General features: G+C 56.2%; 1 protein-coding gene across 1 annotated transcript; it reads left to right on the top strand.

Moving 5' to 3' along the window:
• The first annotated feature begins 212 nt into the window (after positions 1–212).
• AGTRAP (angiotensin II receptor associated protein) lies at positions 213–12,090 on the top strand. The gene is made up of 5 exons (XM_059691246.1): positions 213–358; positions 5,514–5,548; positions 7,301–7,406; positions 8,229–8,439; positions 10,226–12,090. Exons 1-5 carry the CDS (start codon positions 332–334, stop codon positions 10,336–10,338), a joined length of 492 nt encoding a protein of 163 aa, XP_059547229.1. The 5' UTR covers positions 213–331; the 3' UTR covers positions 10,339–12,090.
• Positions 12,091–13,543: the final 1,453 nt, after the last annotated feature.

The following is a 13,543-nucleotide window of genomic DNA, read 5'->3' as shown; positions in this document are numbered from 1 at the left end:
AGGTGGTCCTATCAGTCCACCTACTGGGATATTAACCAGGCCGGATGTTGCGCCCTTTGTGACAAATCCTGGGGTTCTCCAGCCATGGGGGGGGGGGGGGGACTGCCGGAGCAGTGAGTGGCAGGAGCTCTGGGCGGGAGGACGCGCTGGCAGCCCGACGCCATCTCCTAGCAACCGGACGGAGGTCACGTGACTCGACTCACGTGGCCGGGAGTTGAGCAGGGGTTGGAGCCCGGGCAGCGGGCTGGGCGGGACTGGCAAGTTTCCCTCCGGAGTTCGTAGGTCTGGACCCCCCACGGCGGTCGCGCCGGTGCCTTCGGCCGAGGACGGGATGGATCCGCCCTCCGTGAACCTGAAGGTGGCGACGGGCGGGGCGGGGCGGGGCGGGGGTGGCCACGCCGCGGGCACGCGGGCGCGGGGCGGGTCTCCCGAGTGCGGGGGGCGTTTGCTTTGTAAAAGTAGGATTTTAGAGGTGAGCGGGCCAAGGGTTTGGGGAGAAAGAGAATGCGCAGACGCCAGGTGAGAAGGAGGCGGGCAGACAGACTTTGGCAGGGATTGGGGTTCAGGAAAAGGCCACCAGGTTAGGCCCCCCCGAGGCGGAACTGGAGGCGGTGGGGGAGGGAAAGGGCCGCCCCCTCCAGCTGGAGGCGCCCAGCCCCCGAGGATCGCTTCGGCCCGCACGCCCAGAATTCCGCTGGAGGAGGAGGAAGGCGCGGGGGAGGGACTCGCTGAGCCCTGGGGCGGGGTGGGGGTTGAAGCGGGACACCCCCTCCACGGAGAGAGGGGCTGGACCTTTTCCCTGGCCTCCCAGTGCCGCCTGGTAGCCTCGTTTTTCCCAACTATGTCAACCCTGCGACCTTACTTCCTAAGAAACACGAACTCCGCTAGAAGTTGCTTAAAAGCAGAAAACCCCAACTTTGTACACTGAGCAAAACACTGCTGGGCTTCCTGGGGTGTCCTCATTTCCTGAGCCTCCTCCTCAGCTCCCCAGGGTGCCCTCGGCTGTTCTTCTTTTTCTCCCCGCCCACCCCTTTTTGGTTGTATTTGCGACAGAGGGCCCTAGCCCGTAGCTTTCATCTGGAGGCTGTGAACCTTGGACCAAAGTTGCCGTTTTGAGTCTCTGTGCTGTCTCCTTTGAGACTTTATTCAGGAATCTTCCCAAATGACAACGCATTTAGCAGCCAGTGGTGTCCGGTACTCAAGGAGGAAGCGAACCCAGGTGATAAGTGACGACAAAACAACACACGGTCCATATTTGGGCTCTGAGACGAGGTCTGGGCTATTTCGCAGCCACGCTCGCTGGGGCAAACCTCCCCGAAGCTTCCCGTCAGCAGCTGCCTGCAGAGGTGGCTGGAGCGAGGGAGCGGGCTTGGAGTCACGTGTTAGCTGGGAAGAAATCTATGTAAGGGCAGCTGAGGTTGGTTGGCATCCATGCTCATTCTGTGGCAGACAGTGTGGGGTTCATGCCAACCGTTTCGTGAGGTGGTGAGATCCCCGAGGGAAAATCAGGTGACGGGCAGAGGTGCAGGAATCGGAAGGGGCATCTGTGGTATGCCAGGCTATTTGTTTAATCCCAGCAGCCTCCCCAGAAAGCTGATCCTCTCATCTTTTTACGGATGAACAGACTTCGGCTCAGATCAGGCAAACAACTTGCCGAGGTCCCACAGGGATTAGGTGGCAGAGTCAGGACCCGACCCCACCGGGTCAGACTTCAAAGCTGCCCTTCCCTGGCCCCCGGTAAGTAAGTGGGGGCGGACTTCTGCCTGGACGGCTTAGGTACATCAGGGGCTGTGTTTTTTGAGCAACTTTATGGGCCTGACAGCCACGCACCGCCACAGGTGTGAGCTTTCGGTGCCCAGAATGAAACAGCCGTTCCCTCCCTTGACGGGGGAAATAAGACCCTCTGTCTCCAAGGGTCTTCGCTGCTACTAGTCAGACAAGTAGGTGCTGGAAGGCCCCAAGGGATGGGTTGCCAGGTCACATCCAGGCCATCCAGCTGAATTTGAATTTCAGATCAACAGTGAGTAATTTTTTAGCGTAAGTATGTCCCCGGCAATAGTTGGGACCTACTGACAAAATATTCATGATTCGAAGTTAAAAATTAGCTAGGCGTTCTGTGCTCTTGTTGTTAAGTCTGGCCGCCCTACGGAGGGCAGCTGTCGATTCCTCGTTCACAGGCCACTTAGATGTTCTGAGATCAGGGCCCCGAGGGAGCTGGGAAATGCCCCCCCCCCCGTGCCCCTGCACTCCCTCCCCACTTCTTCATTGGCCCATCGCCTGCTTGTGCCCCGGCAGAGTGGACAGTGAGAAGGAATAGTCACCCCAGGCCCTTTGCCCAAAGGACAGGCCCTAACTTGAGCTCTGTCATGAGGCAGGTCCTGCGCTGGAGGAATGACACTGAGACAAGCTGAGAAAGGACTAGACTTGGGTTCATGAGCCCCTGTTGAAAGAGGCCCTTGGGAAGGGGTAGGGGATCGTGTCGAATTAGGGTTAAGAATTCAGGACAGCTGGTACCAAGGGCTGACTACCTGGTAGGCACTGAGCTCAGTGTTTCATAAACCTCTCCACCTCCCTGTACCGCTAGATCCACACAGCAACCCTATGAATCAGGCATGTTGGCCCTAATATACAGAACAGCAAGCAGCAGTTCTGAGGGGCAGGTGACTTGCCCGCGCTCACACAGCTTCTGCGTCATGGAGCCAGGATCTGACCCACATGTTTAGCTCCACACAGTTAGCCACTGCCTGGTTCTGTCTCCCCTCGAGGGCAGGCAGCCCTGACGGGTGTCCCTGAGCCTCAGCCACCCTCGGGGATCTCACTACCTCACGTAACAGGTCGTGTTGGCACGGGACTGGTAGGAATATATTCCATATGTTGTTCTGTATGTTGATCTGAGGTCTGTCCACACCTGTCTGGGAAGTTCTCCACCTCCATTCCAGCCCCCACGGGCTCTAGCGGCAAACAAAGGGTCCAAGTCCAGGTCCTCATAACTCCTTGGTTTCTCCTTTGCCTTCCCTCCTCCAGGCTGAACCTCGTTTCCACCCACCCTTCCCTTGCTCTTCCAGGGCCTGACAGTGTCGCACCGGCCTTGGGGCCAAACCTGCACTCAAGGCCAGGCTTTGCTACTTACTAGTCGCGTGGCCTTGAGCAGGTTTCCTAACCTCTCCCGCGGATCTGTTTCCTCGCTGTAAAAAGAGGACAAAAATAAACCCTATCTTCTAGGGCGATAAGAGGAAGATCCAGGGGTCCAGGAGGGGGTGTGGCGTTCTGTTTTTATTGACATAAAATCTCGGAACGGATAAACCAGTTCTGAGATTTGCATCTGGGCTGTCTTGTTTATGAGTGTTATGTTCTGGTCCAGTTCACGTCACCTCTCACAGCCTCGGTTTCTTCCTAACTGAAACAGGATTCATACTCTCCCCCACGCAGTTGCGAGGATGCCATGGGCCAAGTGTCCGGGGCAGTGTGGACACGCGGTAGGCACCTCCCCCTCAGGAGCCGGAGTTGCTCTTGTCACCGCTGTTGGGGATGCCTGTCCCACACAGTACCTCTGCTTATTAAGTGGGTACCTCCAGGGACCATCCTGATGCCTGGCTCAGCGGTGGAGGCACCCCCACAGGACATATGGGTGATGGGCCTTGCCTCCATTTCACAGCACCAAGGGACCTGGTCCCTAGACCAGAACCCTGGTCTGCTATTCCTAACCCAGCATCCTATGCGCCCCCTGCTACCTGGGTTCTTTGACCCTCTCTTGCCTGGTCTTCTGACACATCTGGAAACGGGCTGGGCGGCCGCCCTCGGCCGAGCACTGTGTGAAGAGTCTCCCACTATGAAGGAGAGTTCGGGTCTTCCCTTCCTCTTGCCCAGCCAGGAGCTCTCTGGCTGCCCAGGCACACCCCCAGGTCCCGGCACCTCCCGCCTCCCCCCCCATTCTCCGTGGCCGCACCTGAGCATCCCAGGTGGCCCCTTGTTACCGGAAACCTCCCCCAGAGCCTGCGGACAGTTCGGACAGTTCTTTGGCGCTGAGATGAGTCACTGTTCTCCAGGGGAACCGTGGGAAGGGCAGGGCCGGTCTGGCCGGGTTTCTTATGGAGCTTTCCTGGACAGAGGCCTGGCGGGTGTGCCCGCCCATTACAAAGCTGGGGAAACTGAGGAAGGGGAGGCCTGCTCCTCAGTGGGTTTCTTTTCCCAGGGGCTTAAGAGAAGTGATCAGGTCGTGCTAAGTTTCTTAAATATTTATGAGACAGGATTGATGTCACATGGAACGGGCCGGATGTCTTTTGAGGATCTGCCATATTTCCAGGGTAGGCCCTTTGCTTCCCAAGAGAGATGGCCTCGTTTTACACCTCAGCCAGGTTCTCACTCCATCTTCCAGGCCCCTCCGACTCTAGGAAAAAGCCTTTAAGCCACACGCTTCCCTGCGGATCAGCGGCCCCCCTGGTCTCAGCCTTTCCTCTCACCAGAAAGCCGGGCTCTGCAGGGCCCTTTGGTGCAGACCTGGGTGCACACAGTGGGGGTGTCGGAGCCAGAGTACTGGGGAAGGATGCCGGTTCTGAGACAGAAACCCACGGTGGGAAGGGTCAGGTGTTGATTCTCGGGGCCAGGATGGTGCTGTGACTCCCCTGTGCCTCTTTCCTCCGCGCCTCCTCTTCGTCTGGAAGGCAGATGCCAGGACTGCTGTGGCTGGGCACAGTGTGGCCTTGGGCAGATCTCTCTCCTCTGTGGGCAGGGATTCCTGCAGAACAGAGGGGACAGGGGCTGGCTCTTAGGATAGAGATCAGAATCCGCCCCCACCCCCAGGGCCAGCCCTGCCCAACCCCCAGCTGACATCCCTCCCTAACTCTCCTCTTATCTTCTACTCCAGGCACAGTGGCTTCTTCTCAGTTTCCTTTCGATGACCAGCAGTGGAGGCCAGCTCCAGTCAAGGGGGCTGTTCCTTTAAGGACATATGGGGCAATAGAAAAGGGTGGAATATGACAAAAGAGCCAGAGGGTTTTTTCCCCTGAGCGTAAGGCATACCAAGGAGCCCGCCGTGGCTTCCTCACGTGGAATGGAATCCACACTCCAAGGCCCTCAAGGCCCCTGCCCCCCCCCCCCCCAGCTGCGCCCCCACTCCTGCCCCACACGGCACCCCAGCTCCAGAGTCCCAAGAAATCAGCCTCTTTGAGCGCCTCGCCACCACCCTGGACATTCCCGTCAAGGTCTCCTCCATTCCAGGGCAGATTCCCGCTTCCCCAAAGGAGCCTCCAGCCTTTGGAAGCAGGAAGGGGGGCGGGGGTCAGCAGCCCCGAGGGAATGGGGCGGAGTGAGGGGGCAGTGTGCCCCGCCTGGCCTGGCCTGGCCTTCCTCCTCCTCCTCCACCAGTTCACTCGCCATAGCAGACATCTGTGTAGGCCTCTTCGGTGCCAGGCAGAGGCCTCCTGGGTTTTCTGGCTCCACAGGCTTCCCCACCCCCTGCTCCCCATGGTGGTCACATTCACAGATCTTCCCCCCTCCCCCTTTTTGTGCCACAGCTGATCATCCTGGTTCACTGGCTGCTGACGACCTGGTAAGTGACTCCGCAGGTGTCCCCTCTTCAGTGTCCACCTGTCTCCTGTGTCCCCAGCCAGTTCCAAGACTAAATAGCACCTTTGTCAAGAAGATCGTCAGCGAGCCGCCCACATCCCAGGGATGGGGGAGGGGCAGGCAGTCCCCAGGGGCCTTGTCCATCGCAGCCTCTTAGGACAGTGGTTCTCAACCTTCCGGCCCTTTAAATACAGTTCCTCATGTTGTGACCCAACGATAAAATTATTTTCGTTGCTACTTCATAACTGTCATGTTGCTACTGTTATGAATCGTCATGTAAATATCTGATATGCAGGATGGTCTTAGGCGACCCCTGTGAAAGGGTCGTTCGGCCGCCAAAGGGGTCGCGACCCACAGGTTGAGAACCGCTGTCCTCGGAGCTCCAAGCCCTCATCCATGGTAGCAAGGTCAGATACCGATTTCTCAGCCTCACTCCTCTAGCTTCGGAGCTGGTGAGCCTGGGCTTCGTTCGGCCCCAGCACTTGCTCTCTTAAACCCCAGGCTGAGATGACTGACTCCAGGACCGTGGAGCCTGGTTGCCTTCTACCCTGAACTGCTTGGATGAGTTTTCTGGCTGGTGCACGTTAGGGACTGTTGTTTAGTGGATGAAGCGCCTCACTGCGTGCTGGGGCAGTCGAGGTCCAGTGAAAATGGCAAATAAGAGCATGGCCCCTAGCTCGGCTGGTGTGGCTCAGTGGTTGAGCGTCGACCTAAGGACCAGGAGGTCACAGTTTGATTCCCAGTCAGGGCACATGCCCAGGCTCCATCCCCAGGAGGGGGCGTGCAGGAGGCAGCCGATCAATGATTCTCTCTCATCACTGATGTTTCTTTCTCTTCCCTTCCTCTCTGAAATCAATAAAAAAAAATTTTTTTTTTAAAAAGAGCATGGCCTCTCGAGTCAGATTGCCTGGGTTCAAATCCCAGCGCCGCCACTTAGCAGCTGTGGGATCTCGGGCAGGTGGCTTGACCTCTCTGAGCCTCAGCTTCCTCACCTGTAAAATGGGGATAATGCTAGTGCCTCCCTCCCTGAGTTGTTAACACAAATGCACATAAACGAGTTCATTTAAAGCATTTAGGAATGTGCCAGACACTAGTAAGGGCTCTGTGGTAATTAGTATTTTCATTGGGTCGACAATAAGTAAACATCAGTTAGTAGCAACACCCTAAGAAATAAAATAGGTGGGCATTGTATTAGATGGTGATGAGGTGGCACTTAAAACTGGGCGGTCAGGGAAGGAGTCTTGGTGAACATTTGAGCTGAGTCTGAAATGACAAAAAGGGGCCAGGTGTTCAGGGTAGAGGTAGGCACAGGTGTCACCAGTGCTCCCACTGGGCCCCTTAGGCCATGAGAGAGTCTCTTATTTCAAGTGGGGCAGAAAACTGGTAGGACTTGGAGCGGAGGAGATATCACCAGATGAACTTTACTGGTTGCTATTTAGAGAATGGCCCGGAGGGGGCAGGAGTGGGAGGAAGCAGACCATGGGAGGCGGGCTGGTACGTCCTGGCAGGAGAGGGTGGTGGTTTGGGCCCGAAGGGATCCATTTGGGAAGCAGAGCCACTGGAATTTGTTGACGGTCCTGGCTCACAGCTGGGACACAAGAGGCCTGGCCAACTGTGGCCTCTTCTCAGAGGCTCCCTGAGACCCTGGCGCTCCAGGGAGGTAGCCTGTGGGGGCTGGGGGGAGCACCTGTTGGGCAGTCACCCGCTAACCTGACTCAGATCCATCTTCCCACAGGGGCTGCCTCATGTTCGGGGGCCCCTATGCCTGGGCCAACTTCACCGCCCTGGCCTTGGGCGTTTGGGCCGTGGCTCAGAAGGATTCCATCGACGCTATAAGCATGGTGAGCTGGGGAGGCAGCACTGGGCCTGGCTTCAGGCTGATCTGCGGCCCCCGCTCTGTCTTCCCTGCACCTGTTCCGATCTTCTGCCTGTTCCTATTTCCCGTTTTCTAAAGCCGGGCTGCAGCCTGCGTGTGTTTGCTAGCCTGGCCTGGGCCTGTTTCTCTGCCTGCCTGGCTTAGAGAGCCCAGAGTGTGCCCATGGTCTTCCCGCAGGAAGGCATGGGGCGGGGTCCCACCAGTGGCCCAGGCTGGCCACGCCCCGAGGGCAGTGGGACACTACTCAAGACCCTCCCCCCAACCCCCCACCCCGCTAGGACCCTCTTTTAGGAGGAGACCAGCAAAGAGGGAACTCTACTACTTTGTGAGGTCAAAGTGGATACAGCCCAGTTAAGCTCTCCCTGAAGGGTGGTGGCTGGGGCCTCTCAGGATGACAGAGAAGGGATTTCCTTGGTGGTGGAGACAGAGTGGGTGAACTCAGGTACCTTCCATCTCAGAGGTTCTGGAACCAAGTCTTGTACCTTGTCTTGGCCTCAAGGGTGACAGGAGATGGGCGGGGGCTTGGGTGGGGCTGGCAGGCTGGGGCTGGGCCTCAGGTACCCCCCCCACCCCCCCACCGAGTCCCTTCTCCACTCTGCAGTCCCATCGGCTGTCTCACCCACAGGGTCCTGCCTGCTTGCTGGGCCTGTTTTCCAGCAACCCCTGAGGTCACAGTAGGGCTCAAAGGCAGCTTCCGGCCTGGTTATGTGACGGGGGCAGGACGGGGAGGCAGTGAACTCTGATGCCACGTGGTCACGCCTGGGCTCTGTGCTGGCCTGTCTTGCAGTTTCTGGGTGGCTTGGTGGTCACCATCCTCCTGGACATCATCCACATCAGCATCTTCTACCCGCGGGCCGGCCTCTTGGACGTAGGGCGCTTCGGCGCCGGCATGGCCATCCTCAGCCTGCTCCTCAAGCCCTTCTCCTGCTTCATGCTCTACAACATGTACCTGCAGCGCGGGGGCGAGGCCCCGTTCGGCTCCAGGGAGCACTATCCAGGTGAGCATGCCACCAGCTCCCCACGTCTCCCCTGTCTCCCCCGCAGCCCCTTACCCACAGCCCCTGCCCCTAAGCTGTGCCAGCTCCTGTTCTCCGCTGAAGGGTACTGAAGCCAGCCCTGATGGAACTAATCTGGAACGTGTCCTAGTCCCCATCTCAGGAGTTGGCTCTGTGCACACAGCTGTCCCAGCCTGGTGTGACCTTGCCCTGCCATCAGGCTAGAGGCAGAGTTGGAGGCAGCAGCCAGGACTCCCTCTGAGCCCAAACACCGGATCCAGCTGGGGGAGTGATCCGGTTCCACGGGCAGCTCTGGGCAGTCTGCAGCCTGAGACTGGAGGCACCTGCAGGGCCACCCTCTCTTCTCCGCTCCCACCAACCCCATCCCTAGAGCCCCCTTCTCCTGTCTCCTGGGATCTGGGTGGCCGAGGGAGAGATGGTGCCGACATGAGCCAGGGAGCCTCAGCCGAAGGCAGCGCTCACCTGCAGGGCTTACCCTGCCTAGCGGCCCTCTCCCTTAGCCAGCCCCGCACTGCCCTGCTGCACGGCCTCATCTGGTTGCACCCCTCCTCGTGGTGGCCGGGCCATTTCCATGCTCTTTCCCACACATGTTCTCCGTTCCTCTCTCTCTCAGAAGTGGGGAGAGAGGGGTGAGGTTTCCTACCGTTCACTCCTGAGATAGGCCGACAGTGACCGGTGACCTGCCTGGTGGAGCAGTGGGGCCAAGGGCAGGCAGGAGTGGCCTGTGGCCTGCCCTGGGGTGAGGGGATCCAGTAACATTCCTCCCATTGGACAGATGGGGAAACTGAGGCCCTTGTTCAGGATCATCGGACAAATGAGCAGCGTGGAGATGGGAGTGTGGAGGGTGGGCACTGAGAGCCCTGATGCCTGCCTCGCACCCCGACCCCAGCCTCTGCAACGGCCAGGCTCTGAGCCTTCTGGATAGAGAGAGCAGCGACTTGCAACCCGTGTGCCGCGAGAATTTTTAAAATACGCTGTTTAGTCAGGAGCACTGACCTCTCTTCCCTTAGATCAGTGATGGCGAACCTTTTGAGCTCAGCGTGTCAGCATTTTGAAAAACCCTAACTTAACTCTGGTGCCGTGTCACACAGAGAAATTTTTTGATATTTGCAACCATAGTAAAACAGAGACTTGTATTTTTGATATTTATTTTATATATTTAAATGCCATTTAACAAAGAAAAATCAGCCAAAAAATGAGTTCGCATGTCACCTTTGGCACGTGTGTCATAGGTTCACCATCACTGCCTTAGATTGTCAGGGAAAGAAATTATAGCAGCCAACACAATAGCCATCTAGTGTGAATGAATCAAAGTTATACTTTTTTTTTGGTCAGATTGGCAAAAAATACATGTTTTGGTGTGGCACAGAATTTTAGTGATTGTGTGTGTGTGTGTGTGCGCGCGCCATATGAGCAGGGTGGGAAATTGCTGGGATAGAGGAACACAGTGCTCCCATTTGCATCCTCGTCCTCAGCTTTGAGCTGTGTAATCTCAGGCAAGTCAGTTCATCTCGTTGACCCTCAGTTTCCTCATCTGTAAAGTGGGGACAGTAAAAATGCCTGCTCCGTAAGGATATGGGAGGATTGAATGAACATTATGGTGAAAGGCTTGGTATCTGGGACTGTGGCCACTGTCGCTGCCCTGGGTGCCAGGATGCCGGCTCTATCCTGCCTGGTGGAGGTGGTGTGGGTCTTGGTTTGGACTCAGTGGAATGTCCTGAGCCTCACCCCTCATTTTTGCTTTCTCTCCATCTCCCCGCCCTCCTAGGTTTTGGAAGCACATCTCAGCGCAGTGCCTACCAGACGATTGACTCACCAGAGGCCCCCACAGACTTTTATGCAGGCGCGGAGAACAAGGGTCACACCTCCCAAGGGTACTGAAGCCAGCCCTGCTGCCCTGGCCGCAGCTCCGGCGCCAGAATCACAAACTGTAGGGGAGGTTGGTCAGCAGGGACTTCCTTGTGCCCTGGACACCGATCTACGGCTGCCCCTGACCCCCCCCTCTCTTGGACCTAATGTGGAACGTGTCCTAGTCCCCATCTCAGGTGTTGCCGGAATGGCTCTGTGCACACAGCTGTCCCAGGCTCCCCGAGACTCCCCACCCACTTCCAAGTACCTCACTGGTCCCAGGCTGGGAACTGTGGTCACTTTCCTCACCTCCACTCCTAGCTGCTCCGTGCCGGCCCCAGGCCAAGTCACTCCTGAGCCGGGGAGAGTCCAGCCTCTAAGGGCCAGTGACGCCCCCGCCCTGGGCCTCCCCGCAGTTGTCGAGCCCCCCCACCCCCCGCCCCCGGCAGAAGGAGGTCTGTGGTATAGGGCGAGGTGCTGTGCTTCTCACTACCTGATCACTTACTCCTGGGAACCCCCGGGCTGGAGGCAGGCGGTGTCGACTAAACGTGAGACCCACAACAGCCCCCAGCTTCTCTTCTCAGAGGCATGGCATTAAAGTTTGGGGAATTCTGTAGCTGGATGTGTGTGGAGCCATGTTTAATACCCCAGCAGGGCTGGCGCCTGGAGCTGCCATTCCCAGGAAGGTTTCTGCTGCGAACCCACAGGGTACCTGGAACGAGCAGCCTGTTCTGCTGCGACAGGAGAAGGCAGGGGCTCACGACCAGGGGCCTGTGTTCAGTGTGGCAGATGGATGTCTGCGTCTCTGAATCAGTGGACTCAGGTGATGGTTTGAGTCTTGCTCTGCCATTGCTTGGCTGTGTGCCCTTGAGCCACTTAGCCTCTCTGGATGGGGACTGACACCTGCCAGAGGGCGATGATTCAAATGAAATGTGAAGCACCTGGCCCCCATAGGGGCTCCTGAGATAGCAACTAAGTTGTTGGTGGGGTTGCTCCTCCAGCCTGTGATGGTGTTGGGTCAGGCGACAGGTGACCGCTTCCTGGCTGACCCTGGGTCTTGGCCTCAGAGCTGACCAGAACTGATACTGTCCAGAAGCTCTGAGGGTCCTTTGGCCAGGGCCCCGCCCCACTGACTGGGATGGACATTGACTACTGGGCCCCGGGTGTCTGGCCCATCCTGGCTTGTCCCCAGTACAAAGAGGTCAAGGCCTGGTGCCCAGCCCCCACACTTCATGGCCTCATACTGGAACTTTGTTCACTCACTGCTGTCCTTTCAGCACCTGGGACAGTGCCCGCACCCAGTAAGTGCTTTATGATAGGGGTAGGATGAATGGATGAAGAAAAACTGCAAGACGCCAAACACAAACATCGAGATCCCCAAGGCAGCCAGGTAGAAAAGATATCATCCGGAAAGGAATGACAACTACACCAGCAACCGATGGCCTGCCAGCAGCCAGAATACACGTCAGGAGACAGGAGTGTTATCATCAAAGTGGTGATAAAAATAACTCCGCCTGAAGTTTGTAATAGTGAGTTAGCGTTCAGGGATGAGGGTGAAATAAAGACATTTAGAGAAATGACAATGAGTTTATCACCAACAGACCTTCAAGACAGAAACAAAGAATCTTTGAGGAAGAAGGACATTTTTCCATAAGGAAGATCTGAGAAGCATGAAGGAAACAGTAAATGTGGTTTAGTGTTCACGACAATAATAATACAATTCAGGGGGAGTTGACCAGAAACAGTGTTATAAAGTCTTCGGTTTTTGGTTTGTTTACTTGTTCATTTTTTGTTGTTGTTTTTGTTGTTTTGTCTGGAAGGAGGGTAAATAATGGGTTAACTTTAGACTTTGTCAAATTAAATACACAAATTAAAATGTGTTGGATAACCACTGAAAGAATAGAAATAGGATGTGTACGTTGCAAGACATTTGTAAGGGGAGGGGAAACAAGAAAAAAAGACAAGAAAGAAGAAAGAAAAACATGAAGTTTGATCATTAACAGGCACAAAAATGAGATGGTTTGTATATGTCATAATCATATAATTGTAAATTTTTTTTTTTTAAATCCAGCCATATTGTGTCATAAGAGACCCACCTAAAATATATGGACGCAGCAAGGCTGAAAGTAAAAGGATGCAAACATTAAACCAGGCAAGTAACCCCAAGAGAGCTGGTGGAGCTGAATTAGTATCGGAACAATTGGGCTTTAAGGCAAAAGTTTTACTGGGGACAAAGGAAGAACAAGACCCGAATACCGAAAGGTTCAAGCCAGTGGTTTACCAGGAGTTATTAGATGCATAGACTTGTGAAGGAAGTAAACACTCACACCCCTTCAAGATCTGCTTTAGAGTCTGAAAGGCTGGCCGGCGTTTGTTAAACATCTGACTGGTCAAGCCAGAGGGTAGCAGAGTGGGCGTCAACACTCCCCTTTTACAGATAAGGGTCCTGAGGTTCAGAGGAGTGAGGGACTTACCTGCGGTCACACAGCGTCAGAACCCATCTTGACCGGGTCTTCGGGCTCCTGGCCCAGTGCTCCTTCCTCGTCCAGCGCGTGTTTAGAAAGGAGAAACAGCACCATCTAGAGCAGTGGTTCTCCACCTTCCTCATGCCGCGACCCTTTAACACAGTTCCTCATGTTGTGGTGACCCCCAGCCATAAAATCATTTTCGTTGCTCCTTCATAACTGTCATGTTGCTACTGTTAGGAATCGTCATGTAAATATCTGATATGCAGGGTGTATTTTCATTGTTACAAATTAAACATAAAGCATAGTGAGTAATCACAAAACAATATGTAGTTATATATGTGTTTTCCGATGGTCTTAGGCGACTCCTGTGAAAGGGTCGTTGGACCCCCAAAGGGGTCGCGACCCACAGGTTGAGAACCGCTGCTCTAGACGGAGGAAGGAAAGGACAGGGCAGGGTGGCGTGGGGGACCGCAGGGACAAGGGCTTGCCCTGTGGAGGGCCTGGCGGGCGGAGTGGATAGGGCAGGTTCCAGCCAGTTTCGGAGGGACCCGAGGGCCAGCAGGCTTACAGGTCTTGCGCGCGCAAGAAGTTTGCACGAGGTCACGTGCTTTGCGGCTCCAGGCACAGCAAGGGTGCAGGGGGCAGAACCCTGGGGGGGCGGGGAGACCCCTGGCCACGCCCTCGGGCCCACGCATGCGCAGACAACGGCGGCCACGCTCAGCACTTGGGACAACCGACCCCCGAGCACCCTCCAGGCGGCAGCGAGGCAG

This window comes from Myotis daubentonii, chromosome 3 (genome assembly GCF_963259705.1).
Source record: "Myotis daubentonii chromosome 3, mMyoDau2.1, whole genome shotgun sequence".
In the NCBI taxonomy this organism is placed as follows: Eukaryota; Metazoa; Chordata; class Mammalia; order Chiroptera; family Vespertilionidae; genus Myotis; species Myotis daubentonii.
This window is presented reverse-complemented; position numbering and strand designations above follow the sequence as displayed.